Raw genomic sequence first — 27,440 nt, forward strand, 5'->3', positions numbered from 1 at the left:
GAAATGATTGATGAGGTTTCTGTATTTCATGTTCCAACTAATTTTCAACAGGGTCAATGATGGTGAGTCACCAGGAGTCATCAAAGGCCTCGTCTATGATGACAAAGAAAGAAATCCATACGATGGAGGAGTCTTCGGCCTTTTCCTCCTCTGCCCACCAGACAATGATGTCATCCATGATGGAGTCCAGCTCCTTCAGCAGCATGGCAGCTGAGATGAAGTTTGAGACCATGTCAATGTCCAGCATGTCCTCCATGACATCTGAGACGTACGCCATGAGCTCCAGCAGTCTCACAGAAATGACATCCCACATGGAGGGAACCTCAATGAGAGCAATCGGTATGAGATTTCAACCTTTGTTAGTCTTTAGCTGCCAAGTCAGTCATTTCTTCAGAATCCCACTGACAAAAGTGCCAAGAATGTTAAGCAAATCAAGTGTTTTTGTGTTTCTGCTTCAATTAAAACCAGGAAATGTACTTACACCATATCAAAAGCCATTTCATTACCATGTCTGACATTAACCTCAAGGCACCTTAGTGGCCCAAATGAGAGATAACTGGTCTTTTTGATTATCCATATCTCCCTCAGAATAAAGGTTAATTCTATGAAACTTTACTTAAAAAGGTTTAATGAAGTGAAATGATTTTTTTTATTATACTCAAATAAGTGTACTGTCTTGGATCTTGAAGGCTAAGAGCGTTGGTTTTTGCTTTTAAGACTAATGACTCYAACAATGATGATGTATAAAAATCTATGATATCAAATTTGGTCCACAGTTCTTGATATCTTGCCGTATTTCTTTTGGTTTTTCTAGTTCTTTTCAGTGTTGTGGATTAATTTATGAGTGACATCAAGACTCAATAGCTTAAAGAAAACCTGCAAAATTCACATTTTACAAATTGTTTTGCTTCCATTTTCATCGCTACTACTTCAAACATTACAAGCACGTAAAAAAAAAAAAAAACACCCTCTGTTTTTGCCAATAAGTTTATGTTTTTTGGTGTCTGGAAAATGAGCCGTTTGAAGAAAAACCTCTGCTAGATAATCAGCAGCCACAGCCAAGCCCAAACAGTTACAACTAGCAATCCCAGCAGGGCTCCAGCACATTATTTGGCTGTTCTAATGTGCTGTACAATGGCTGCTGGAAAAGAGAAGACTTTTGTTGTTGACTTACYATCCAGAGACCACTTGCTGGATTCTTGTTGGTTGTGCAGGAGGCTCCACTTCTGCTTTTCAAAGATGTACGGTTGAATAATTTCACATGTTTACAGCCATTTTCATATGTAAGTGTAAACGTTGAGTTTGGGGGTYGTGACCAGCAGCAGATTATTTGGATTTTTTTAAGTTACCTTAAAAAATCTCATGATCTGAGAATGATTTTTATGCAAAAATCATCTTAATCAACAAGTTAAGATGTAGTGAACATCTTAACTTGTTCCTAACTTGTTCAATAAAGCATATGTCTAATTTAAAAGTATTTAAATATCTGAATTTATTTTATCTTCATGTAACCGTCTTGTTAAGTTTAAATTACTCTGCCGCTTTCAGGTTCTGCTCCGAGAATTGAAGCTTTGCCAGAGGACATCAGCATCGAACCTGGCAAAGTCCTGACAGTCGCTTGTGCGTTCTCCGGCGACACCAAGCACATAGAGTGGTCCCGCTCAGGCAAGACGATCAACGTGTCCACGGGTGGACGATTCCACATCGAGACCACGGAGGACCTGACCACCCTCATCATCACAGGGGTGAAGGAGGAAGACGCCGGCGCCTACACCCTCAGACTGTCCAATGAGCTCGGATCGGACTCAGCAACCGTTCACATCAGCATTCGATCGGTGTAAAAAAAAAATCTGATATTACAAATGTCCCCTTTTCCCTCCTTTCATGACTTTTTATTTATTGATGAAACACAGTAGTCTACTTGATAAGGATCTGGAATATTCTTGTAAATAGGAACTATTTTTGTACCAAACCTGACGTTAATTTATGCCAAACTAGACTAAAGTCTAAAGTTGTAAAATGTGCCATATTGGATAACTATGACTTAGGATGTTTGATCCATTTTTCTTTGACATGTACATAATGTATATAGCCGAGTTTACCGGTTATGGGAAATGTATGCATTGTTATTTATGACAATAATATTAACTGAAACTTAAAGAAACTAAATATAGTTTAACAGGAGAAAGTTTCCGYTGGAACGAATACCCTGCTAAACTGGGAAACTAAACTCTGTGCCTCAACGATAAGTTGAAGTCTTTAAGTTTGCCTCAACAGGTAGAGAGGCTCCCTGTTGATGTTATGAACCGGAGACAAAACTTTGAGCGCGCCGCTGCGAAGGGAGCGGCGCTTTAGTTTGTAACAGGAGCATGAGATCCTGAGTGCTGTTTGCATCTACCCTCATGGAAGCAGGACGACTGGACCTCATGTGCCGACTGATTATGTCATACTGCCATTTCTATGACAGGCTCACAGTGCGAGCGGCCTGCACTGCTTGAGTCCAAAGTGKTTTTTTTTGTTTTGTGCTCTGATTCTGGAAAACGACCGTCGGCTCAGACTCTTCCGTCGTTCCATCAACCTGGCCAGAGTCCTGCCGGCGCTCGTTTTCAGAGGCAGAGCTGCCTCTCGGAGGTCTGCAGTGTGCTTGTGTGTTAGTTTGWAGAGGTTCACCCATCGGTCCACAGGGTGGCGCCAATGAGACRACAAGCAGCCACAAACGCCTGCGTGCCGTGTCCTTTGGTGTCATCCTGCACTTTGTTGGATTGTTGGAAGTTAGCTGTAGCTTTCAGTGTTTTGCAGTCTCCTTGAGTTTTTCTGCAATTATTGATTTAATAAAGCATGATCATCAGCACTACAGGATGTCTCTGTCTGGTTATTTGGTCCTTTATTGTTCTCTGCCACAGCATTAGAAACATAATCCATCCACCCATTTTCTGTACACCCTTGTCCCTTAGTGGGGTCAGGAGGTGCTGGTGCCTATCTCCAGCTAACGTTCCGGGTGAGAGGCGGGGTCACCCTGGACAGGTCGCCAGTCTGTCGCAGGGCAACGCATTAATAACGTAAAAGGCAGTAAAATGTTATGGAAAGTAAATAAGACGTAAAAATACAATTAATTGATTGCTATGTTAGATGTGATAAGTGTTAAGTAAAACTAAATAATTTGAAAGTATTTGTTTGGTTGTCCTTTTTAGGGACATGAAGGCAGCAGAGAGAACAGATTATAAACTATTTACCACAACCCATAGTATGATTTTTACATTTTTTTTACCATGATTCAATGTAGAATGATGGCTTTTTACCATCATTCATAGTCTGACCACTTTTTAATTTGTAACAAGACTTTGTGTCTTTCTACCATGAACCATAATATAACAACTTTTTTTAACCTTGACCATTTACATGCTCACAACCCCATGGCTTTATTTTCTTGTTCGTGGCAAATAATGAATACATTACTGAAGTAGCAATTGTTGGCTTTAAAATTATTTMTTGAGCATTACTGTTTCTGTTGAAACTGGATTTATCTAGCTCTAAAATAAAATTAAATTTCAAGGCAGTATTTGGATATATCCGCTCACTTTGGAAATTTCCCAAATTTGAGCCTGTTTAGATGATAGGAACCTCTAGGAATTTTAGTGCACAAATATGTTAATTAAAGATGCCCATCTATAATCSTTTTATATTGGCATTGGTTTTTTTAATATCTGGATTTTGTACCTTAACAGTTAATTTGCATAGGTTCATCAAAAATGACAAGGTGAGGTGATTAAAACAAATACATGATCAGAACTTTGGGTTTTGTCAATTTTATTCTCAGATTGTCAAGAAAAACTCAAAAACCCATCACCAACATGAGGAACACAGGTTTAAAGACAACCTTGGATTATTTTGTTGATATATGAATAAAGGTTATTGCCAAAGATAGTGAAAAATGTTAATTTAGATTGACTGTTACTGCAAATAGGTAAAGATAATTTTTGCTTTTTTATATATGTAAAGCAAAGCACAACAACATAAAAACACAACCCCATTGATCTTACTGAAGTCCGATTCTATGTGTTCGGACTAGATGTTACTTTATGTGACTAATTTTACAGGTAATTTCATGTATTGTTACTGTTGAACCAAAATGTCCAGCATGAAGAAATGGGATGATCTCACGTTATCTCAACTAGAATCCCAAACAAACAAAATTTAATCTATCCTCATTAGTTTAAGAAAAAAGTGCAATTACAGTATATGATTTTTAAAAGTTTTGTTTGTAATTTTATTTGTGTCAGTGTAATTTGATTAATTTTGTATAGTTTATGGGGATGAAATGTGAAGATTTCCTGTCTCTCCTGTCTTAATGTTTCCTCGTGTCATTTAAAGAAAATATTCAGTGCAGGATCTTCTCAGCTCTTTGCACACAACACCAAGTTGTCTGTTACTACCCAATAGTAAGGTCCCGCCTACTCCTCACAAAACATAATCAACATTTTACTTCATGATCTCTCTTCTTCACACATTTATTATCAATCTTTAATAATCATTGATTAACATGCCGCGATCGAGTTACTTAACCCTTATTTTCCACAATGCATTATAACACTCAGTTGATTAAAGGTACAGAACATATATTTTTGATTACATATTACAGATATTCCTTCATTGGCATATGTATGGTTATTTTAACCTGTTACAAACCATAATCATTGTTAAATCATTATACAAGGTTTACTGTTATTTCTCTGGCTTTTAATCCGTTTTCTGCGTGTACCTGGACAGATCTCACATGCTTATACCAGATTTCTCAACAAAGTGAAGCAGATAAAAAGCAAAGGAAAAAAACATGCTGATGGTTATAGAACTCTCAGAAAAAACTGCAGCAACTTCTCTGTGAATCTCCAGCGATGAAGTCGTCTGATTCAGCTTCAGACTGCTCAGTGATGAGGCTCAGCAGCTGGCGAATGGAAGGCTCCCAGCTTGAACCGAGCTCCAGCCGSCTGCAGGCGTACGGATACTGCCGGTCGGCCCAGCGSACCCAGTCCACTGCCTTCTTCACCTGATGCCAGCGCTCAGACCTGCAGGAGAAAACATTCAGGTTAATCAGCCAGGAATACTGACCTGGAAGAAACATTCACATCTCTGCKCYAATTAGTAATTAAGGCAAAAACATGCATTTTGCATTTAAGTTAAAAAATACCATCGGTAAATATGCTCTACCCAAATGTAGGGAGAAGAACGGCTTTAGCCGATCAACCTCTCCCAGTTGGTGTGACAACCAGAACTATTTAAATATGAGAAAACATCYCCRTGTTTTAATTATGCTGTGTGGCAYTGACTCATTCACCAGGAACCTCATGTTAAATAATTCACAGCTTTCACACTAAACAGTGGCATAAGGACACATTTTGAAAAGTGTAGCGTACAAAACTCAGTCGACTAAAACTGTGGCGCTCATTAAAAACTCAACAGACATGAAATGTAAGAGCTACTAAAGCCACATAAATTAAACCTCCCTGTTTGTCCCTTTGTGTCCAGCAGAGATGTGCAGTGCAGCAGATTTAGCTCATCATGCAGGGCCGGTCAAAGGTTGTATGAGGCCTTGAGCCAAACAGATTTAGGGGCCTTTCTTCCTGCACCACATCAGCACCACTGACAGCATTTCAACACAGATTAAAAGAAATCTAAGGGAGGAGAAGTAGTTTTTTTGGCCAACCTAAACAGCAATCAGTTAAAACTGTAGTTTACTGAGATATATTTGTGAACAAAGATTAAGCTCACAGCATCAGACTGTAGCTATGRTAGCAAAACAATGTAACTATGAAGATTGTTTTTTGAACTTTTACAGACTTACAAAAAAATTGAAGGATCTTGCCATGTCCTTAAAATTAAAATCTTTTAATTTATCTTTGCTGAACCATTAAATCAAATTAAACATCATTGTCATTCTGAACAAACAAGTATTAAATTTCTATATCTGTGGTTTGTGTTAAAATATTAACATTTATGGGGCCTTTAAGTCCTGGGGGGCCTTAAGGAGGCGCTGACTTAATTTGGATGAAACAGAAGTGCAAATAATTGATATTTATTTTAATTGTGTTTTTTTAATTTGTTGTTTTTAAGACTATAGTTTTGGGTTTAAGTATGTCAGGAATTTCTTCCAGTAACATGTAATTACCCAGTAATAATTTACATTTCCTGTTAACATCTTTTAATACAAAAACACAGTGAGTCGCTATTGGACCGCCTCGGCGCCACGCCCACCGGGCTCAGCAGGTTTTCAGGGGGAAACGCAGAAACATGTTCCAGAATCGTTTCACTGTCTGGTGTTCATGTTCCTCCCATGGTGATCTAGTTTAGATAAAAGTTCCTGATGCTCCTTACAGACGGACCTCTGGGTCTGCAGAAAAGATTTACTTTCCACCTGGATCGTCTCTGGTKCTGTTTGGGTCCATTTTCATTCGTGTTCTGTTAAGCTAAGAGCACTCCACTACTGAATCTGWGKTCAGATTAGTCATTTAAAAATCACTTTTACGACCGACTGAATTAAATTTCCATGTGAGAGTTCATGTCTGTGTGGCCGGGTTCTTCTCATGTGTCTATGGTTCTGACCTGGACCCGGTCGGCTCCATCAGGTGAAACAGACTCTCCAGCAGTTTTCCTTCCTCCAGCTTCTCCTCCCTCATCAGCTGCAGAACCAGCAGAGTCGTCACCAGCCTCAGCATGCCTAAGTTGACCTTTGCATCTTTAACATAAACATCCAACACGGTTCAGTTTCAACACTGGAGTCAAGCAAACCCAGACGACTGAGATTTAAAACCACCAGGTTTATTTTAATCTTTCTCTAGAAGATAAATAGTACAAATAAGATMAATGAATGTCTTAATGTTAACAACTCTTACATAAAAATCTAAATAAACGTAAAGACAGTGGTGCTTTTACATACACAGGGTAATGTTCACCCAGAGAATAATTACCTATACACTTCAGGATCATGTTACGAAACACATCCTTATCGTCATTCATATGAACCAACAGCTCAGGATCGACCTTCCAGCATCCTTCCTGCAGAACACAGAAGATTAACACAAGTCCTGATGTTAAAGTAAGACGGTCAGTGTTAAGGATCAGCCTGGTGAGATTATGGGCAAGTTAATGGGAAGAGCCACAGCTGCAGAGAGAATAAGGATACGCAGTGACCCTTAAATACGTAACTTTATCTGATTACTGGATTTGAAACAGCAAAACGTTAAGATTACTTGTTATTGAAAAACATGTTAAAGTAACGCGTTAATGACATCACTGTCTATAGTATTGTTAAAATAAAATCCTACCACTTATAGTCAATGTAAAGTTTTACCAAGGGACTAAACATGGTTGGTGTGAATGCACACAATCAAATTTTAGATAACATATTAAATAACAATATGCAACAATGTTGAGGTGACATTAGGTTTATAGGACTCATTTTGCACTAGAAGAGCATAAATTGTAATATAAAATATAGATGGAGTCTTTTTAAATGATTCATAAAAGAAGTTTCTTCCCTGAGCTTTGAACCGATTTAAACAAYGGAGCAAACATCTTACGGCCTCCTGCAGCTTGAAGATCCTCTTCCACTTCTGCTTCTGTTTGTCTGGCATCATCTGTAAAACAACCATAACATTCAAGTCCCAGTATTTTATCAATCATTTCTTCTATGCAAAAAATATTTTCCCTAGAGGGCCTCCAAGTGCAGCAGCAATTTATTTACCAGACTGAACAGAAAGCCRGCATCATATGTTCAGAAAATATATTTATTTAAATAACTGCAATGGTGGCAAAAAGAGACCGGCTTTTTCCCAGTTTAATTTTACATTTACATATTTCCTGCTAAGTTTTGGGATTGAAACTCCCTTTTCTGTGTAGGAGACAGGAAAGGGGTCATAGTTTAACTAACATCCAACAATCCTATCTGATATCAAGGCTYCAATGGTTTCCCTGTCCTTAGATCTGTGTTCACTGGATCGTTGGCACTAAAGCATCAAACCTATTTATGTAAACAGACCTGGTTTTGGGCGCTATAGAGAAAATGCATTCAACTTTGAGAAAGTTGCATTCCAGAAAAAAACTGTAATGCAGTGTAAACACTTGATTTGCTGCATGTGCCTTTAAGGGAGAAATATTGGCCTACAGTAACAAACTGTTAATAAGTAGCTAAAACAACAGTGATGGAAATTCTTTGTYACCCCAGGATGATCAACCTCATCGTCACACTCAGCACAGTCCACCTGTAACATAGAAACATAACATTCAAGTCCCAGTGTTTTTATAAAARCAGTCAGTCAGAGATATTCTGAGAGTATGTCACAATGAAACCACAAATACCMTCTGTTGGTTTGCTGTTGTGACCTTTAGGGGACTGAWAAATAACAGCCTATAGTAGCAAACTGTAAATAAGTAGCTACTGTAAAACATCAACAACAGTGACTGAAACTCCTTGTTACCTCAACAATAACTCTTCCTTCCGCATCAAAGTAATATACATCCATCTGTAACAGAGAAACATAACATTCAAGTTCCAGTATTTAAATAAAAGAAACAGTTGTTTCTTCTATTTAAAAAAAAATCTGAGATAAATCAGAAAGATCATGTCGCAGGGAGATTAATGTCTCCATGGCCTGAGGAATGAGTGGATCAGAAATCAGGAAGATCAATCTGTCAGTGACAACAACCAGTGTTTCTCAAGCTCCATCAGGTTGAATGGGAGACGTCTGTGCAGCCATTTTCAGAGCTCTTCACATTACATTCAAGTCTGGACTCAGATTGCTGTGACTTTTGGGAGGTTTCTAGTTTGATTCCTGCAATTCTTTGGGGATTGGATCTCCCTTCTATGTGGAGGAGAGGGACAAAGGGGTGTGCAGGTTAATCGGCCTGATTTGTTTAATTTTTGGTGATGGGCAATCGGTCAATACATGCAAGTGACGCCGATCTTATCCACCAATCTTTTCTACCACCACAAGGATCTGAGAAAGAGCCGCATTTAATAATGGTCAACCTACTGTTGCCGACTTCGCAAATGTTTTGCTACATTCAGTACAGAAACAAATCAGTACAGGCCAAAATCAGTCATGCTTTTTTTAAATATCGGTGATTGTAGTTTTTGGCCAGAAAACTACAATCACTGTAGCCCTACTTTGTTTTAATAACAGCATTCAGTGTGAGAGCATGTCATAGGTAAACCACAGACACAGTGTAAACACCAGTTGGCTTGCTGAATGCACCTTTAAGGCACTGAGAAATAACAGCCTAARGTAAYAAACTGTAAAGAAGTAGATAAACAATAAYGGAAACTTATCGTTACCCCAGGAGGAACAAGAGGCAGGACAATATCATCATAGTAATGTAAATCCATCTGCAACAGAGAAACATAACATTCAAGTCCCAGCAGGTTCAGCAATCATTGCTTCTGTTTAAAAAAATTCTGAGATAAACCAGAAAGATCCATAAGTACTGAGCATGGAGATTAATGCCTCCATGGCCTGGGCAATGTATGGGCCACCTGAATTTATTTGGTGGCAAACCGGGAAGATCAATTTGTCAGTAAAACACAAAAATTGGAATCACAGAAATAAATTTGCTTAATGGAAATACAAAAATGCTGCACAGTGGCGCAGTTGGTAAAGCTGTTGCCTTGCAGCAAGAAGGTTCTGGGTTCAATTCCCGCCTGGGGTCTTTCTGCATGGAGTTTGCATGTTCTCCTGTGCATGGTGGGTTTTTTCCAGCTACTCCGGTTTCCTCCCACAATCCAAAAACATGACTGTCAGGTTAATTGGTCTGTCTAAATTGCCCCTAGGTGAGTGTGTGTGTGCATGGYTGCGACAGACTGGCGACCTGTCCAGGGTGACCCCGCCTCTCGCCCGGAATGTTAGCTGGAGATGGGCACCAGCAACCCTCCTGACCCCACTGAGGGTCAAGGGTGAAAGAAAATGGATGGATGGAAAAGCAAAAATTTTGAAAAAACTTGATTTTCGATAAAAAAGATTTTGTGCSAGGTTGAGGTGGTTTGTGTCAAACCACTTGGAAGCATGGAAACACTCGCCCACCCCCTCTCAAAGAGTGGAGTTATTTAGTCACTGGCCTCCTTGGACAATGTGCAGCTGGATTCATCTGAGGTCTCACAGCATCACATTGTTCATCTGAAGGTGAGTTTATCATTTGTAAGTATTGACTCCATATTTCTTCTGTAAAATTGCAAAATGCTGCATATCTAAGCAGCCGCTTCCAGGGTTTTGCTGCTCTATTGCCTAACAAGATGCAGATGTCTTATTGAGGACGATGAGCACCATCGCAGGGCTGAAATATGAATAAATCTAAAATAAGTGTTTAAATCCGGAGCCGRCATGATTTTTAATGACTTATGTGAACAAATTTATTCACATGTGATTTTAATTGGATTTCCTATTTAATGGAAACACCGCAATTGTCCCACAACTATGTGACCACCAGAGATATTCTGTAGGTACCACTTTTGTAAATYGAGGATATTATCTCTGACAGCTGAAAGAGGAAGAGCTTATCCTCTTCTCATCGCTCTTGTCCTCATCGATAGCTTTGCATTTGAGCTATTTTATAGACATAGTTTTTATAATTATACTTACATTGTTGACATCATAACTGGATTACTTCTGATCTAAGGATTGTGGGATTTTTTTACTTTTCACTCCACTTTTTCCACTTCCAAGCTGAACCARAGSAAGATGCCTCATCAGCAGTTTTATACAAAGCAGAACTGGACTGAGAGACAATTTAAAGACATTTGAAGGTGTTTTGAGTTAATTACCTGATTAGAGTGCAATGCATATAATATACAAATTTCAATATTTGAATGGCATTACAAAATGAATTAACTTTATGATATTCTACCTATAAGTAGCATGTTTGTACCATTTCCATATAGGTACTTCTAGATGCAGGTTTTCTACGTTTACGCTTCTAGTTTCCAAGGTCTTTCACGTGGACACCCTGAGAATATCTGACAAGTAAACACATATAGCATGAACATCTATTAGTTTGCTGTACATGTCATTTTCTAGGGATTTAGAAATAATGGCCTAAAGTAACAAACTGTAAAGAAGCAGCTGAAACAACAACAGTGATGGAAACTCTGTCCTTCTTACCTCTTCGGTGTCACTGGAAGCTCGATAACCCGCCATCTGCAACAGACAAACACAGCATTCAAGTGYCAGTATTTCTGTCAACTATTTCTTCTGTGTAACAAAATCTGAAGTAAACCAGAAAGACTTTGAGGTCAACAGTCACTTCCCTTGATTTCATGGTTGGTGTYTGACCTCTGACCTGCATCGCCCACTGTGGGACCTTATATAGGCAGGCGTCTTTCCAAATCAAATCCAATCAACTGAATTTAGGTTGATTATGTAAGTTATAAAGAGTAACTGTGTGGTTATAGCTGTGTCAAAAATATGTGGTGTCCCTCAAGGATCAACACTTAGGACACTTTCTTTTCTCTGGCCTCTCAGAGAGCAAATGTACATTGAAACATGGTTTAATCAAGTTAGAAGGGAGCCTTACTCAACTGTAAAATAGTGATTTTTAAAAAATATCAGAACAAAAATATCCTAACTTTTTCATTGTCCTCAGGAAGACTCCAGTTGATGTTTGGCAAGAAGTCCACATCCTCCTCTGCGATCAGCTTTGGGATGTCTGTGACGCCATCATCTGGCWTCCCAGAATCCTAAAMCAGGAAAAATTTACTTTGGTTTGATTCAAAAATACAACTCTAAATGTGACATGAAAACAAACAGACCCTYTCTTCGATGGCCACGAAGCTGGTGAACTGAGACAGTATGGAGAACTCTTTGCTCAGWTYGATGATGAAKGACTTCAGCTCTGCTTTTTTACCCTGAAAACACAAAAACAGGAGTTTCAACAAAGTTTAGCTCTGATTTGAGGTCAAAGGTGACACGCATGCTGACCTCGTGTTCAGCTTCGGTAGAATCTAGGATTCCATCCTCGTAGTCTCTGATCAGGGCTCTCGCTGTGAGCTTATGAAGAAACTAAAACAACACATCCACAGCTGAGGTTGATTGTTTTTCATGTTTCAATGTGTTTATACAGATAATGAACAGCCGTACCGTTCCTCTGGTCTTTAGCAGCTCTGTTGTTGACACCATGGTTTGAAGCTCCTGACCACGCAAATCTCCAAGAAGAGTCGCCTGCATGAAAAATCACAGATTTTATTACTATTATCATTAATCGTTAGTTGCAGCCACTTCATAACCAGAACAGTTCATAATCAACTGAACTCTCCTTTGTCATTTCTCTGATCAACGATCCACCTGGCCCAGCAGGTAAAGCAGAGAAGAAGAACCAGTTGAATACCTGAGTGCAGTGGGGCACAAAGCCGTAAACCAGCGTGTGGCAGTCGTTGAACAGAGCGTTCAGCTGCTTCGGGGCTTGAACTGGAGGAGCTCTGGGGTTGGACTGCTGCCACTTCACAGAGATGGAGCTGCAGCCGGGAGACGACATGCGCTTCACCTGGCGCTCCACCTGCAACCACAGCATGTTCAGGTGTCACAACGTCTCCAGTTCTACTGACAAGACTAAAATTAATCTTCATAATGAGTCCTGCTAAGTTTGAGATTTTCTAGGGCAAACTTTTAATATTAAACATCTTTTCACATCAAACAGTCCCTTCCTGTTTCTGAAATTTTGTGGTGCCAATTTAGAAATATCTACAAGGAATTTTGCCATATTTGTGCATATGTATGACATTAATTTGACTTTTTGTTGCTCTCCATATCTAGAATGGACTGTAAATTGACATCAAGTAAGACAAGCAGGAGTGTCATGAAACTAAGAAATACTGCCACCTACAGGAGGGATTTAGCATAACTTAAAACCAACATTTTGACAATTCTTGTGGAAATTTTTCAATAAACATACAATTATGAATTAGTGTGAAAAAATGAAGGCATCTACTGATTTTGCAGAATTGCAAGAACTCAACCTCTCCTTGGGCTGCCACCTTATCGCGGTGGAGGGGTTTGAGTGTCCCAGTGTTCCTAGGAGCTATGCTGTCTGGGGCTTTATGCCCCTGGTAGGGTCACCCAAGGCAGACAGGTCCTGGGTGAGGAACCAGGACCCATTTTAAGGGGTCTTCAGGCTGTGGCCTGAATACATTTTAATTCTAATAATGGTTCCCTCGCCCGGACACGGGTCCCACTCTGGAGCCAGGCCTGGAGGCGGGGTATGGGAGGTGGGGTATGTTGGCCTGGTGGCCAGGCTTACCCATGGAGATGGCCGTTGGTGGACACCTTCGGTGAGGGATGCTGTCAAGCTGAAGGAGTCCTATTGGGCCTTTTTGGTCTGTGGGACTCCAGAAGCAGCTGATTGGTACCGGCAGGCGAAGCGGCATGCGGCTCGGGTTGTCGCTGAGGCAAAACTCGGGCGTGGGGGGAGTTTGGAGAGGCCATGGAGAAAGACTTCCGCACAGCTTCAAGGCGATTCTGGTCCACCATCCGGCGTCTCAGGAGGGGGAAGCAGTGCAGCACCAACACTGTTTATACTGGGGATGGTGCGCTGCTGACCACAACTCAAGACGTTGTGGGCCAGTGGGCAGAATACTTCGAAGACCTCCTCAATCCCACCATCATATGCCTTCTGTTGAGGAAGCTGAGCCTGGGGACTCTGGGTTGGGCCCTCCAATCTCTGGGGACGAGGTCGCCGAGGTGGTCAAAAAGCTCCTCGGTAGCAGGGTCCCGGGGGTGGATGAGATTCGGCCGGATTTCCTTAAAGCTCTGGATGGTGTAGGGTTGTGTAGGCTAACGCGACTCTGCAATATTGCATGGACATTGGGGGCAGTTCCCCTGGATTGGCAGACTGGGGTGGTGGTCCCCCTGTTTAAAAAGGGGGACCGGAGGGTGTGCTCCAATTACAGGGGGGGCTCACACTCTTAAGCCTCCCTGGTAAGGTCTATTCAGGGGTCCTGGAGAGGAGGGTCYGTCGGATAGTCGAACCTCGGATTCAGGAGGAGCAGTGTGGTTTTTGTCCAGGTCGTGGAACACTGGACCAGCTCTACACCCTCAGCCTTGGCTTTACATGAATTTAATTTAATACATGAATGTAATACTTTTTAAGGATGAAAAAGCTATGGTGGGCTGGATATGATTTTTTTTTTCATGTAAATTATAAAGTTTTACCTTATCAGCCCAGGTGTGCTTCGCTTTAGAGCCAAAAAACTCATAAGCCCCGCCCCCTGCCTGCGCCAGGGCTCTCAACATGTGGCGATTGGCTGTGGAGCTGAAATGACAAACACAACCACTTCACCTGGTTTGAAGAGAAACTAAACATGAAAAGGAAGCGAGGGATGGAGACCTTCCTCACCTGAAACCGCAGGTGAAGAGGCGGCTGTGCTGGGCGTTGTCTCTGAGCAGCTGCAGGGTGGCCGCCGCGTTCTGGATGTGGCCGTCCGACAGCAGCAGCAGGTTTCGAACGCCGGCGGACGGCAGCAGCAGGCTGAGCGTCCGGAGAGGCCGCCACAGCTCAGTGCTGCCCCCTACTGAAGAGCAGCTCTAACAGCAGACAGAAGAGAATTATTGGTAAAATTTGGAAATACATTTTAACTCCAAGTAGAACTGCAGCTAATGATTATTTTAGTAATTAAATGTTTAATCAGTTACTTTGATGACTAATCGATTAATCAGATAAAAGGAACTGGGACATTTTGCAGATTTTTAAATTAGCCACCTCAGCCATTTTAGACAAAATTAGAAATACATTAAAAGATGCAGATAAATAATTTAATATCCCTTTTGAATAAGAAATAAGAAAAATTGCATGAAACACAATAACTTATAATTCTTTAGTGTATGTTTGATTATTTGTAACAAAGGATTTATTTTTTGTACAGTTTTGGATTCATTACTCTTTATTTTCCTGTGTTCTTCCCTCCCACCAGGTTGTTATTGTAAATACAAATTTGTTCTTATTAACCCAGCTGTTTAAATAAAGGTTATAGGGTTGGTATTATCTGTTTTCCAGGCACATAGTGCCATTTTATAGGACAATCCAATAACTATATTACAAAAAATGCTGCATATATTAAATATGACTTAAAAGAAATTTTACTTGCTAATTTGACCCCTTAAAATTGGGCCTCTGTCTCTTTAAGAAACTAGCTTTTTCATAAACTCACTCCTCTATTAACCTTTTCACAACATTTTCACCAGCGTTGCACTGAGAAGCAGCTCGTATAATGAGCTCAACAGATGTGCAGTTCCACCAGGTATTTGCCAATTGCTGCTGGCTAGAATCAATCAATCAATCAATCAATCAATCAATCAATCAATCAATCAATCAATCAATCAATCAATCAATCAATCAATCAAATGTTATTTGTATAGGAGCTGAATGGAGGAGTCACAGGGGAGGGATGCTTTGTGAGGCACATCTCTTAGGAGGAGCTATGCCTCTGAGATGGAGCTAGAATAGACTGTTAAATTGTCCTGTCATGGCAGCTGAATGGTTGCCATGGAGATTAAAGGATTTCTTAGAATTAATATAAATAGTTCAGTCAGTTTTAATGCTAAAAATTGAGATTTTTATGAAATTCATATCTGTATTTCAATTTAGCTTATAATACAGTTCATGATATTATATAAAAACAGTTAGCATGTTAGATAAATGGAAAATACTAAAAATCAAGCATTTCTGAAATGCTTGGTTTTAAAAACCATTAAAAAATTTTTTAAAGCTCAAATTTTTATAATTTTGAGCAATTTCTCCAGGTGCAGACGACCCGGAGATCCAGGCCCAGCCGAGGTCCAGACTCAGAGGCGGCGCCGGCAGATTGCTTGACACGTTGTGGGGGCTGAGACCTGTGGGGGCCAACCGGGTCCATGACTGGGGAAGGTCCATGCTGAGGGAGCCTGGTTTATTACGTCTTGGGCTGCTGCCCATTATCCCCTAGACAACCATTTTTAATAAATGCCTCTGAAGGGCTTAAAAATGTTTCTGGTTGCCGTGTCCTCCCTATTTTTTGTTGTGGCCATCCGAGCCGGGCCGTAACATCTCCCCTCTCATAGAGTCTGAACTCACCTTGATGAACTTCTTGGCTTCAGCTTGAGCCTCGTCTAGCTTCTGAGCCGTCAGGAAAGCTTCTTTGTAATCTGAAAATTAAAAACAAGACGAATCAAGAGAAAAACAAAGCCAGGTTGATGAAGATCAGTTCAGAAATTACTTCAACAGATAAAGTGTAAAAGTTTATTAAAAGCAACAATAGTTTTAATTTTAGAGGTGAAAAATCAGATGCAGAAAATAACTGAAGGGAATGAAGATATTTCAGAATTAATAGCAAATAGTCTGTACTTTCCTATGGAGTCATTTTAAGTAACTTAAAGAAGCATCTCAAGGAAAAAATAAGGTCTTTTCTACATTTAATTTACAGGAAACTTTTAGAAAGTACACCTTGCATGTTGAAAGTTACATGAACTTCTTCCAGGATGGCAACTTGCAAGTTCAAGAAAAGTATATTGCAAGTCCTTGGAAATTAAAAACCATGTTCAATGAATGTAAGCTGTTAGTTTGAAAGTGATTTGTGCATTCCTGGAAACAGTTTGTGAAAAGTCTCTGAAACGTAAAGCTGGTTCACGTTTTGATTTGGATGATTTAAATAATATCCAGTCCCAAAATTGAACAATGAGTCAGAGTTCAGTTCTGACCAGTTCTCTGCTCTTATACCAACCTGTTCCAAACAAAACAATGTTGATTTTGACGTCGTTCTTCAGATTCTTTAAAACCTGCAGGGCGATTTTCTGGGCCAGCTGGAATGATTCTCCCCTCATGGACTCAGACGTGTCCAGCAAAAGAACAACTTCACTGCCTTCAGAGCTGGAGTCAAACTCAAAGCTTGGGTAGAAAACCAGCATGCAGGCCTGCAGCAGAGTAAAGGTTAATTCACTTAATGAATAAGCTTAGGAACAGTTTATAAATAGAATTATATTTGGAGTTCCTCAGAGGTCAGTCCTGGGACTCTTTAGCCCCTTTTGCACTGCACAGCCAAGCCTGGGCCGACCCGACCAGGGCCGACCCGGCTTCAAAGCTGGGCTGAGCGGTTTTGCATTAGCTCTTCCGTCCCGCTCCCTGGAGCTGTGGTTCCAATCAGCCCCGCCAGATGGAGATAGTTTGGAGTCACAGGTTTGGAACAACCTGTGGAACAACTGTGGGTTTGTTCCACAGATTAAAAGGGTTGAAACTCATCTCCACTTTTAAAAAACAAATAATAAACTGTTTTGTTTATATACCCGAGTTCAGTTGACTGTTACTGACTGTTACCTCTGAACAGTCGGATTACTGTTCAGAGGTAACAGTCTGTGTTGTATAGGGATGGTTTGTGGAATGAATGAACGATGTGCTTTTGTTGTGTTTTAAATTTTATAATATTAAAAATGAATTGTATGTTCCCAGGCTCCCTCTATAAGCTGGAGAACTGTTTCACTCACCTCTTTCACAGCCATGATCTGTTTTAAGTGGGGTAAGACAATTTGTTTGTAAGTTGATTATGGAACTTGTTAAATTTGTTAAAAATAAACTAAACTATAAACTAAGTTGTACTCCGCTCAATGAAAAACAACCAGGGCCGGAGTATAATAGGACTGGGCCATGCAGTGCAAAAAGGCCTTTAGTGTGGAAGAGGGAAGGACAAACAGACCTGGCTGTCCTTGTCTGGGTGTTTCTCCACCCACATTCTGGGAAGATGAACCTCAGAGAGAGTGACAGACATCTGGAAACCATCTGACCCCATGACCTGACCCGGCAGAACACTGACCACCGCCTTACGGTCCATCCTCTGGACGACAGAATACAAACAAAATGAATTGCATAAAAATAAAAACTGGATGACAATGAAGATTCACTTTAAAAAACAAAAAAAACTGTAAAAAATAAACATGAATCTATAGAAATTTATTAAATTGCAGATAATGTAACAAAATGCAGATGATATGATTGTGTTTATTGAAAACATCACCTTAATTTTGACTTGATGAGTGATGCACGTCAGACTAGAGATCTCAAAGGGCATCTCCACCGAGAACAGGGGAGAACAGGATCCTCCCGTCTCTGACCACCAGCTCTGACACAAAGGTCACCTTAATGAGGACGGTGGCGCCGGGCGGCAGGTTGCCCACGCTGATGGTGAACACATCCTGCAGAGAGGAACCAATCAGAGGCTGTAATACTTTCCTGAAACCATCAGGATGTTGCTGGACATACAGGTGCGCTCTGGTCCATGAGGTACGCTCCGTGGCCTTTCTCTATCGCCTCCCTGTACTTCTCACGAGCCGCCGCCTTCTCCTTCACCTGAGAACAAACACACAGCAGAACGGTCAAATTAAAACGAAGCTGGGCTTCCATTGAAACTCCTCTAAACCTCGCATTGATGCAATAATTGATGCAATAGTTGATGCAAAAGAGTCCCAACCAAGAGTTAAGGTCATATTATCTACAGAACTTTCCGCACACATTGGTGCCTAAAGTCTTTATGTATAAAAAAGTTTTTTGTGGAGTGGGTTTCAATTACTGCTGCAAGTAACGATCATTTTAGGTATCAATGATTCTGACGATTAATTTTTTTAAAAAACCTGTCACGGTCTGCAGATTTTGTTTTTTAAGGTTTTATTGGCTCTAGTGGTCTTTATTTGATAGTTATTTGACAGGAAGGTGGGTAATGAGAGAGGGGGAAACGCATCCAGCAAATGTCGCCAGGCCGGGAATCGAACCTGCGACAGCCACGTTGAGGACTAAGGTCTACATATGTTGGTTGTGCTTAACCCCTGCGCCATTCCTCCCATTAAAAGGAATGAATTATTTCCTATTGTTTTGTATTCTGAAAATAATAGTAAATAATAACAGTGGGTTGAACTGTGTCAGCTCTGTCCAGTTCTAAATGAGGTTGTATTTTGCTTTGTGAAATATTTATCTAAATATTCAGCTTCAGATTACCTCTCCCACCACGTGTTTCCCATTGATGAAAGCTTCAAATCCACACACGGCAGCCGAGTCCAGCGGGAAGACGTACTTCGCCTCGATGGGCACTGAGCTCTGATTGGTGTATTTCTGAAAGATGATGACCTGACAGAGGAAAAAGCCTGAATCAGAACCAGAACCAGGATTAGTGTGACACCAAGCTGATCCAGGGGATTCTCTTTCCAACCTGGGAGAGCAGATCCATCAGTTTGCACTTCACATAGACGGCCTGCAGGGGGAGCTGCTGGCCTGACCTGTCCAACAGACCAGCTTTAATGCGCTTCAGAGGGTTCTTCACGTTTTCTAGATCTTCTTCTACATGTTCTGAAGTCAGATCTGCAGACAGAGTGGCTTGTTAGATGTGAATGTGTTTAAAAGCAAAAAAGCAGATACTACACAAAAATAAAAACTGGTTAAAGACATCAAAAATACTGAATTTCATGTTTAATTTTATTTTTTCCAGAAACTGGATGGATGACTAATTATCACAGGTCAATGTTTGCTATGAACCCAAAGCAAAAAACACCAACACCTTTTTTTTAATGGTTCTGTTGGCTTTAGTGGCCTTTATTTGAAAGTAGTTTGACAGGAAGCAGGGTAATCAGAGAGGAGGAAGACATGCGGCAAATGTCACCAAGCTGGGAATCAAACCTGCGACCACTGGCACCAGGACCAAGGTCCTGGGTTGTGCTTTGCCCCTGCGCCACCACAGCACCAGCGACACTAATACCTCTTAATTACAAAATTATTTATAGACTTATGGTTACTGCGACATTTATCAGGTAACTATTTTTAAAAACTCATCTGAACTCGTTGGTTTTAAAGTCAAGAATTACATGTGTAAAAAAAATAGTTTCCTAGCTCCAGAATACTAATCTCAAGACGGAGACATTCATTCATATCCAGGAAGAAGAGCTATGTGCTGTCGTCATGGCGACCTAATGTCAGGTATCTGCAGCTCACCTAGGTTCTTCTCAGGCTCAATGGGTTCTGCAGTCAGGTTGATGTCCGGACTGAAGTCCTTCTGCTCGTCTCCTTCCACTCTGAACTGAACTACATATTTCATCTTCACTTGGTCAAGAGAGAAAACCACATACTCATCATCCTGCAGCGCAGACAGAAAACAGAACTCAGTTTCTTCAGTGCGTAGAAGAACTTTAACATGCTGATAAAGTTGGATGGATATGCAGCTTCTGTTCCCACCTCAAAATCAGATGTTGGGTTGATGGCACGTCGGACTGCATGAACGCTGTGGTAGCCCGGAGGAGCCTCGGTCAGAGTCTGGTCTATTTTATTAAGGTCCTTACAAACCCCCAGAGCCACATCGCAGACCAGCAGGAAGCGCGATCCGTCCGTTTCACTGGGGTGGGCGTACCTCAGACTGGTGCTGAGAACACAGAGAGAGTCTAGAGCTCAGGAGGCCAACTGGAACATCTGAAACTGTTCCAACATTGTCATTTTCACACCAATAAACATACAAGATGGATGAAGTTTGTTTACAAACCAACCTCACAGCATCACCAAAGTAAATCCCGCTGCCAAGGTTCCCGGCGTCCGTTCTCTTAATCCCAAATTGTTCCACTACAGCACGGGGAAGCAGTAGACCTCTGTGGAACCAGATACAGAAACAAACTTGTGTTGAAATGAAACAAAACATAAGATATTCAGCAATCAGATGCAAAATTCTATTTTAATCCAGAGATTACTATGTTCTGATAGCGGTGAATGGATTAAATGACTGATCCAGGGGTCTGAGAATTTATCTAGGGCAGTAAAACAAATTATCTATTTTTGAAAATTTAATTGGTGGAAAATCTGAATTTGTTTTCACCCATTTTGTTTGACAAGCGTGCTTTACGGCTTCTGTTTATTTTGACTGTTAATTCTTGAATGCGAGTTAACCCTGAAATTACATTGAAATGTAATTTTTTTTTTTTTTAAGTGAGTAAAATATTTTTTTAAAAATTGATTTAAAATCTTGGAAGACTATTTTTAAGTCATAGTGCTCAGTTTATAAATGTTTGACAAAGTGATGCACTTGAGAAAAGCAGAGAAAGTCCTGAAAACTCTCTTTAAAGCTTCCAATGATTATATTATTCTTTTCTAACAGTGGTGGGCACCACCAGCTAAAAAGTTAGTTGCGCTAACCCCAAGGCACTAATCATAAACATTAGTTCTGCTAATTCTAAAGCTTATACCAATTCCAAAGCGCATACTTAAGAGCATGAATGTAAACTTCTAACTTCTTTAGGAATTCTTAATAGCCAAAAAACAAACTTGAACACAGATGTAGAACTTTACTCAATTGAAAGTTTACAAAACAGTCAAGAAAATTAGAACTTTTTAATTTATCCAGAAAAAATTATTTAGGGGAAGCCAAGTGCAATAAATGTTTTCAAAGTTATCAAGAGCACCAGCTAAATATTCGTTCTGCTATTAGCGCATTAGCTGATCAGCAGAAGCGAGCTCTCCACTGATTTCCAATCTAGTCATTTTCAATATGTGACCTTCAGTGTGTTTTAAATCAGGTTGTTCTTGTTTGATTGGAAAACTGAGTTATTTTACTCCATCATTGCTGTTATTGGCTGATGTTTTTTGATGCCATTCGTGTAGTTTAAACTTCAGACAAAGGACACAGGATGATTTGATTACAGATGGACGATACAGACTTAAAATTTTTATCATATTATTACTGTGACTACAATAAAAGTGACAATAAGAACTTTTTATTGCTTTTCTTAGGTAACTGTATTGCTGTGTGTCACTAAGCCTGTCTCAGAAATTATTGCATTAAACAATAATATTTGTTTTTATTTATTTCCTTTATTTAACCAGGGAAAACCCGTTGAGATCCAGATCTCATTTTCAAGCGGGACCTGAGCAGAAGTCTGCAATACACAGCAACTTGGTTACAAAATAAAACTAATTAATATATATACACCAGTATAAAACAAACAAAACTATTTTAAAGCGATGACACTGGTTAATAGAATCACGTTACATGTTTTTAAGAACCGCTCGAAATAAATCCAATGAAATCAGTTCCGACATCTTGAATTCAGACTGGAGCTGATTCCAGGCTGGAGGAGCATCACACTGAAGGTTTGCTTCCCCTTTTCAGTTCGAACACATGGAACATGCAAGAGAAAAATGTTAGAGTGTAAAGAATGGGAAATAACAGAGAGAGTTTAAGTAGCTGCAGCCAAGCCGAGTGGAGTTTTATAAATCAGGATCATCAGGTGATTGTTTCTCCGTACGCTTAAAGGAGGCCATTCAGCTTTTGCATACAACTCACAATGCTGTGAGTTGTATGTTACAAAAGCATATTAATCCATGTATACCCACTGAAAGATAAAAAAAAAAAACAATATAAATTTCTAAAGAATATTTCACACTGGAACTGGAAAAGAATTTAAGAATAAAAAACAAAAACAGTAAAAAAAATGGATTATTAAGTTTCTATAACCAAAATTGCATTTAAAAAAAATATATTATTCTGATTAGGCGGGAAAAACAGGCAAAAGTAGCAGATAGGACTATTGTAAATTTAAAACACATTTTATTGATTGTGTATTTGAAAATTGCACCTTTTCAACAGTATTGACGGAGAGAATCTCTTTTACAATTGTTGTTCAATTGGAAATGATCAAACTTACTTTATTTTATCATGAGATTAATTAATTTAGTATTATGATGGGCCTATTTATCACAGCCCCACAAACACAAGTCCTGCTCTTGAAAAACACTAATATGTTTCTTTAGTACGCCACTTACATAGAGAAGTGTGATTTATATCACTAAGATAAAAACTGCATTTAGTTGTATTTTCTAATTTATTGATGCGTTCATTGAACAAACAGTGGAAAAAATAGTAAAACCAACAATCCCAATAATAGGAACTTTTTTTTAAACATTAACTGGAATTTATCATGACAATGATAAATCAAAATTCTTACTATGATAAGAAACTTATCACAATAAATGTAGGGCACATGATTCTTCCCTGTTACGGCATTTTAAAATCTTCAGTATCTACTAGCTGTAAACTGTGTTCTATGTCTCAGGATTCTGCTGAGACTCACCTGGACAAGATTCCTACAAAGTTGCTGGGGCTGGATGCATGGAGGAGGGGGGTAACATTCCCGATCTCGCTCTGAAACCTTTGAAGCTCCACCGCTCTGCTGACATGCATGATCTGCTGGATCTGCACTGGGCTGAAAACACAGAGATGTTTGTTGTTTTCTTTCCAGAAAGGCTTGTGGTCAGGATCTGTAGTTTTTTATTTTAAAGATGGACCTGTCAGCCAGCAGGGCGGCGATGTTCTGGAACTCTGAGCTGCCCCGGGGAACAGCCTCCATGCCGCAGCGAAGAGCGCGGTACTTCCCCACAGAGGACGGCTTCGGGTTGTTCATGGTCATCTCGCTCACATTCAAAACATCTCGGATTAACTGGAGGAAAATCAGTTAAGTTCTCCCAGTAGAGCCTAACATCCCAACATAAAGCTGTGGGTTGGTGTTACCTGACAGAGGTCCAGCTTCTGAGACAGAAACCTGGCTGTAGGTGACTGAGGTCTGGGCTCCTGGTGAGGCAGCAGGAAGAAAACCTCGTCCAGGAGGGACGACGCCTTATCCTCGTTTCCCTCCTTCAGTTTCCTCTGAGCCTGAAGCAGAAGGCCTTCAGCTCTGCTCACCTGAAACAGCAACAGCTTCATCAGGACGGAGCCTCGGATCTGACCCTGATCCGACTGCAGATCGGTGCAAACCCACATCGTTCAGGCTGAGACCGGAGATGGGGACTCTGAGGATGTTTCCAAGGCAACCGTGAGCTTCGGTCCACAGAAACTCCACAAATGTCGCCACGTCAGGGGACAACTCATCGGAGTTCAGCTTCTCCTCCAACAGCAGCTGAAGGTCATTCAGAAAGAAGATCAGAAACATCAAGGTCAGAAGGTGACATATAATGCTTCCTGGAACAAGTTAAAAAAGGTCTATAGGTGGTACAAAATATGTTCATCGCATTTATTAAACAAAATCATTCTTAGGTAATGAGATTTTAGCTGTTTCATGGTGACACATTTGGCTGATGCATGATTAATTTTTCACACACAAACAGTCACACAATGCCACATGTGATGCAGTGTGTATCAGACCTGCTCCAGGGGGGCGGAGCCCAGGTGTGGCGCCTCAGCAGGTAAGCTGCTCATCCTCTGCAGCTCAGAGCGCTCCAGTTCTTCACTCAGGACCTTGTAAACGTCCACAGCTTCTTCTGAGGTGGACAGGAACACCAGCTGATCCATCACAGCTGCCTTCTGTTGAAAAACAGTTACAGATTTGTTTTCTTCCAACAAAAAGCAGAAATATTAAAGGAAAACCTGCTTGTAATCCTACTGAAAATGTTACCGTATCCATAGGCTTGTCGCAATAAACAATATCGTTTATCGCAATAATTTCTGGGACAATTAATCACCCAGCAAAATGTGTTATCGGGACAGGCCTATGTATCCATTTAGCACACATAAGCCCTGACAGTAGGATGGAGAATTAGGACAATACTAATAAAAAATTAAATTACAAGAATAAACTTGGACGAGAATAAAGTCAATCAAGAACAAATTTATAGCATTACGAGAATTAAGAAGTAATATAACACGTTACTCTTGTAATAACACAACAATAAAGTTGTAAAAATACGAGAATAGTCATAACTTAGGACTTTATTGCAACATTTATTATTTTCTTAGCATAAGAAATAATAAAAATGTATTATTTATGCTCATAAATTATAAATATTTATGAAGCTCATAATCTGTCTGTCTGATGTCTTAATGGTTTCATACATAGACATTAATCTTTATGGTTTCATACCTTCGACGCCATGTCGTCCTTCCGGTATCTGGCCACACGGTCCCTGCTCCCCTTTGGCGCTCTGCAGCTCCAACACGCAAAACCTGCTGCCGTTCTCCTGCAGACAAACCTCCATCAGTACGAATCCCAGCGTCAAAACAGAAATGGAGGATAAAACTTTTCCCTCACCTGTCCGAAAACGGAGTACTTCGCCACCTGGAAATCATCGGGGAACGTCGGGAGAGCAGAGACCGACTCCTTGTAGATTCTGGGTAAATTAATGAGTTGAGGGTTAAATGAGTTTTGATTTCTTGCTGCTGAAGTGGAAAGTCACAATAAGTTCACACTTGCTAGTTATATTGCTATAAGTTTATTCTAAGTTTCTGTATATTCCCACCAAAGCTGAAGTTATGTGGGTTACATGTACAAGGTTGGGACTTGATTCCCACAGCTGCATGAGAACCAGACTGTCTCACCCATTTGTTTTGGATCTTTTATCCTGGTATTTATACCAGGTATCTAGATGAAAAGCTGCCTGCGGAGCTTTTCATTCAGATCTGCTTCATTATTGATTGTCCTAAGAGCTCTCAGTATTGTGCACAATTCATAAATAAACCTGATTGAGTGATTTTACCTGAACAGTGCTTGGTAATAATTTTTTTCACAACAATTTTCGAATTGATTTGAATTTGTGTTGTTTCATCGTTAGTGACCAGCAGCCTGATGTTTCTGTTGTTCTCTTGGTTTGTTGTACTTCATGTCAGATGGATTTCAGAATTACATAGTCTCTCTCTGTGGTGGTGAAACTTGTAAGCTCCGATGTTGATGTTGTAAAGTTAAATTATCATGAGCTTTATTATTTGGGTATAAGGCCCGGTCATTAGCCCCGCCCCCGACCGGATGCTGACTTGTTCCGCCACTGAAAGACCATGAGACATTTCTCCCTGTAGTGCCAGACTTGCGTCTTTGATTTGGTTGTATTTTCCCAGAATGTTTTTTGTTTTACTTTTTATACCTCAGAGTGGCCAACTTTCTTTTATTTTTATCTCGATTTGATAAAACAGGGGCTCCTGCACTGGATCTGTGCCCTTTGTTCCCCCACTTTTTTCAGCAGCTTAATCCTGTAACACAGAGGTTCCCAAATTGTGGGGCGCGCTCCTTAGGGGGGGGGCGCGGGAAGCCGTCTGGATGAAAAAAAACTAAAAACATGAATGCTGTGCGCTGGCTTTTTACCTTAGAATGGCCAACTCTGTTATTTCTCTGTCGATTTGATACAGTAGGGGCTTCCGCACTTCCCATATCTGTGTCCTCTGTCACTTTTATCAGCAGCTACAACTGTTAAATCTAGCGGTTCTCAATGTGGGCGGTACTGCCCCCCAGGGGGGGTTCAGAGTGCGGCAGGGGGCGCTGGCGGAAATTTTTACAGAAGGGGGGCGCTGGGATTCCTCTGGGGGGCGTTTGGTCGAAGGTAAACTTTACACCTTATATGCACAACAATACCAGTTTAGACTTTGAGCAACTTGCTAAAACTGTATTGTGTAACATTAAAACATGCTTGGCTGCAACTGTATCGATGGCAGCTCTCCTATTCAGTGTTTGTAGCTTCTTGGCGCAGCTCCATTCCTGCTAGTAGCTTCACCATCAGGTCAGCGTTACACCGGCTGATGACGTTGCTGTGATTCACTTTGTCTGGAGTCTGATTTTAAAATATTTCATGTTTTATTGAGGATTTTTGTACATATGTTTTGGCAGTGCTGTGATCATGTCAAAGCGGCAACTTATATTAAGAAGTGTTTTATTTCCGTCTGGTTGCTGCACGCTTCGAGGGAAGGACAACAGAAAATCGCTCTTATAAACATGTAATTACTAAAATCACGATACCCTCACTTTGTATCCCTCTGAAAAATGAACCCATTTAAATAAAGAAATCCCTCCATGGGTGATACCACGATAGAGAGCGTTCATTTKATAGCGTTAACACGGTGCTGTAAGTGGTCCGGTATGAAACGGGTGTGATAGAACAATGGTACCACAGCACTTTTAAATTTCAATAATCAGGATACCGAAATTGTTTCCGTTGTTTTAAAAGGTTTATGTCAGTCTGCCTTTTTCCCATCGATACACCCTGTACCTTAGGGTGTAAAAAAAACAAAAAACGACGCGCACATTCCGCAAAACTCTGAAACAGAAGCGGGACATAAAACGGAGCGACGAACTAGATGTGAATTATGGCATAAAAACAGAGAATCCGACGCTGAACAGTGAAAAATCAACACATTATGTGAAACACATGACGATTAGGAAGCGCAGCAGGTGATGAGTGAAGATCACTGGTGGTCAATAAACGATAAARTAAATCTAGCAACAGGAAAGAAACTAAAGTGAACTGTCGAGGAATTTGGTATGGGTATGTGAGATCTGTCCAGGTATACGCAGAAAAATGGAATAAAGGCCTGAGAAATAACAGTATACCGAATAAGGATTAAATGATGATTATAAGTGATAAGTGATTATAAAGTGACAATACACAGGCCAATGAAGAAGTGTCTGTAATGTATGATCAAAACATGTATTCTGTACTTCTGA

General features: G+C 40.4%; 2 protein-coding genes across 2 annotated transcripts in view; one reads left to right on the forward strand and one right to left on the reverse strand.

Annotated features, from left to right (window-relative positions):
* Positions 1-2,854, forward strand: part of ttn.2 (titin, tandem duplicate 2) — a 228,210-nt gene extending 225,356 nt beyond the window's left edge. The window contains exons 250-251 of the mRNA XM_017309405.1: positions 52-339; positions 1,549-2,854. Of these exons, the coding sequence (XP_017164894.1) occupies positions 52-339; positions 1,549-1,841 (581 nt within the window). The 3' untranslated portion in view covers positions 1,842-2,854. The remainder of the gene's footprint in view (positions 1-51; positions 340-1,548) is intronic.
* A 942-nt stretch (positions 2,855-3,796) lies between these two features.
* The window catches only part of LOC103461782 (poly [ADP-ribose] polymerase 4-like), a 55,264-nt gene continuing 31,620 nt past the window's right edge, over positions 3,797-27,440 (reverse strand). The window contains 34 exon segments of the mRNA XM_017303693.1: positions 3,797-5,063; positions 6,598-6,730; positions 6,963-7,050; positions 7,575-7,631; positions 8,214-8,255; positions 8,472-8,516; positions 9,329-9,379; positions 11,145-11,180; positions 11,609-11,719; positions 11,792-11,887; positions 11,961-12,041; positions 12,120-12,200; positions 12,367-12,534; positions 14,187-14,286; positions 14,371-14,558; positions 16,084-16,154; positions 16,730-16,919; positions 17,696-17,833; positions 18,014-18,073; positions 18,075-18,191; positions 18,259-18,345; positions 18,988-19,116; positions 19,199-19,347; positions 19,975-20,116; positions 20,215-20,398; positions 20,520-20,618; positions 23,094-23,225; positions 23,308-23,459; positions 23,531-23,701; positions 23,778-23,915; positions 24,161-24,319; positions 24,876-24,915; positions 24,917-24,972; positions 25,044-25,122. Coding sequence (XP_017159182.1) covers positions 4,853-5,063; positions 6,598-6,730; positions 6,963-7,050; positions 7,575-7,631; positions 8,214-8,255; positions 8,472-8,516; positions 9,329-9,379; positions 11,145-11,180; positions 11,609-11,719; positions 11,792-11,887; positions 11,961-12,041; positions 12,120-12,200; positions 12,367-12,534; positions 14,187-14,286; positions 14,371-14,558; positions 16,084-16,154; positions 16,730-16,919; positions 17,696-17,833; positions 18,014-18,073; positions 18,075-18,191; positions 18,259-18,345; positions 18,988-19,116; positions 19,199-19,347; positions 19,975-20,116; positions 20,215-20,398; positions 20,520-20,618; positions 23,094-23,225; positions 23,308-23,459; positions 23,531-23,701; positions 23,778-23,915; positions 24,161-24,319; positions 24,876-24,915; positions 24,917-24,972; positions 25,044-25,122 — 3,781 coding nt within the window. The 3' untranslated portion in view covers positions 3,797-4,852.

This window comes from Poecilia reticulata, linkage group LG2 (assembly GCF_000633615.1).
Source record: "Poecilia reticulata strain Guanapo linkage group LG2, Guppy_female_1.0+MT, whole genome shotgun sequence".
Taxonomy (NCBI): Eukaryota; Metazoa; Chordata; class Actinopteri; order Cyprinodontiformes; family Poeciliidae; genus Poecilia; species Poecilia reticulata.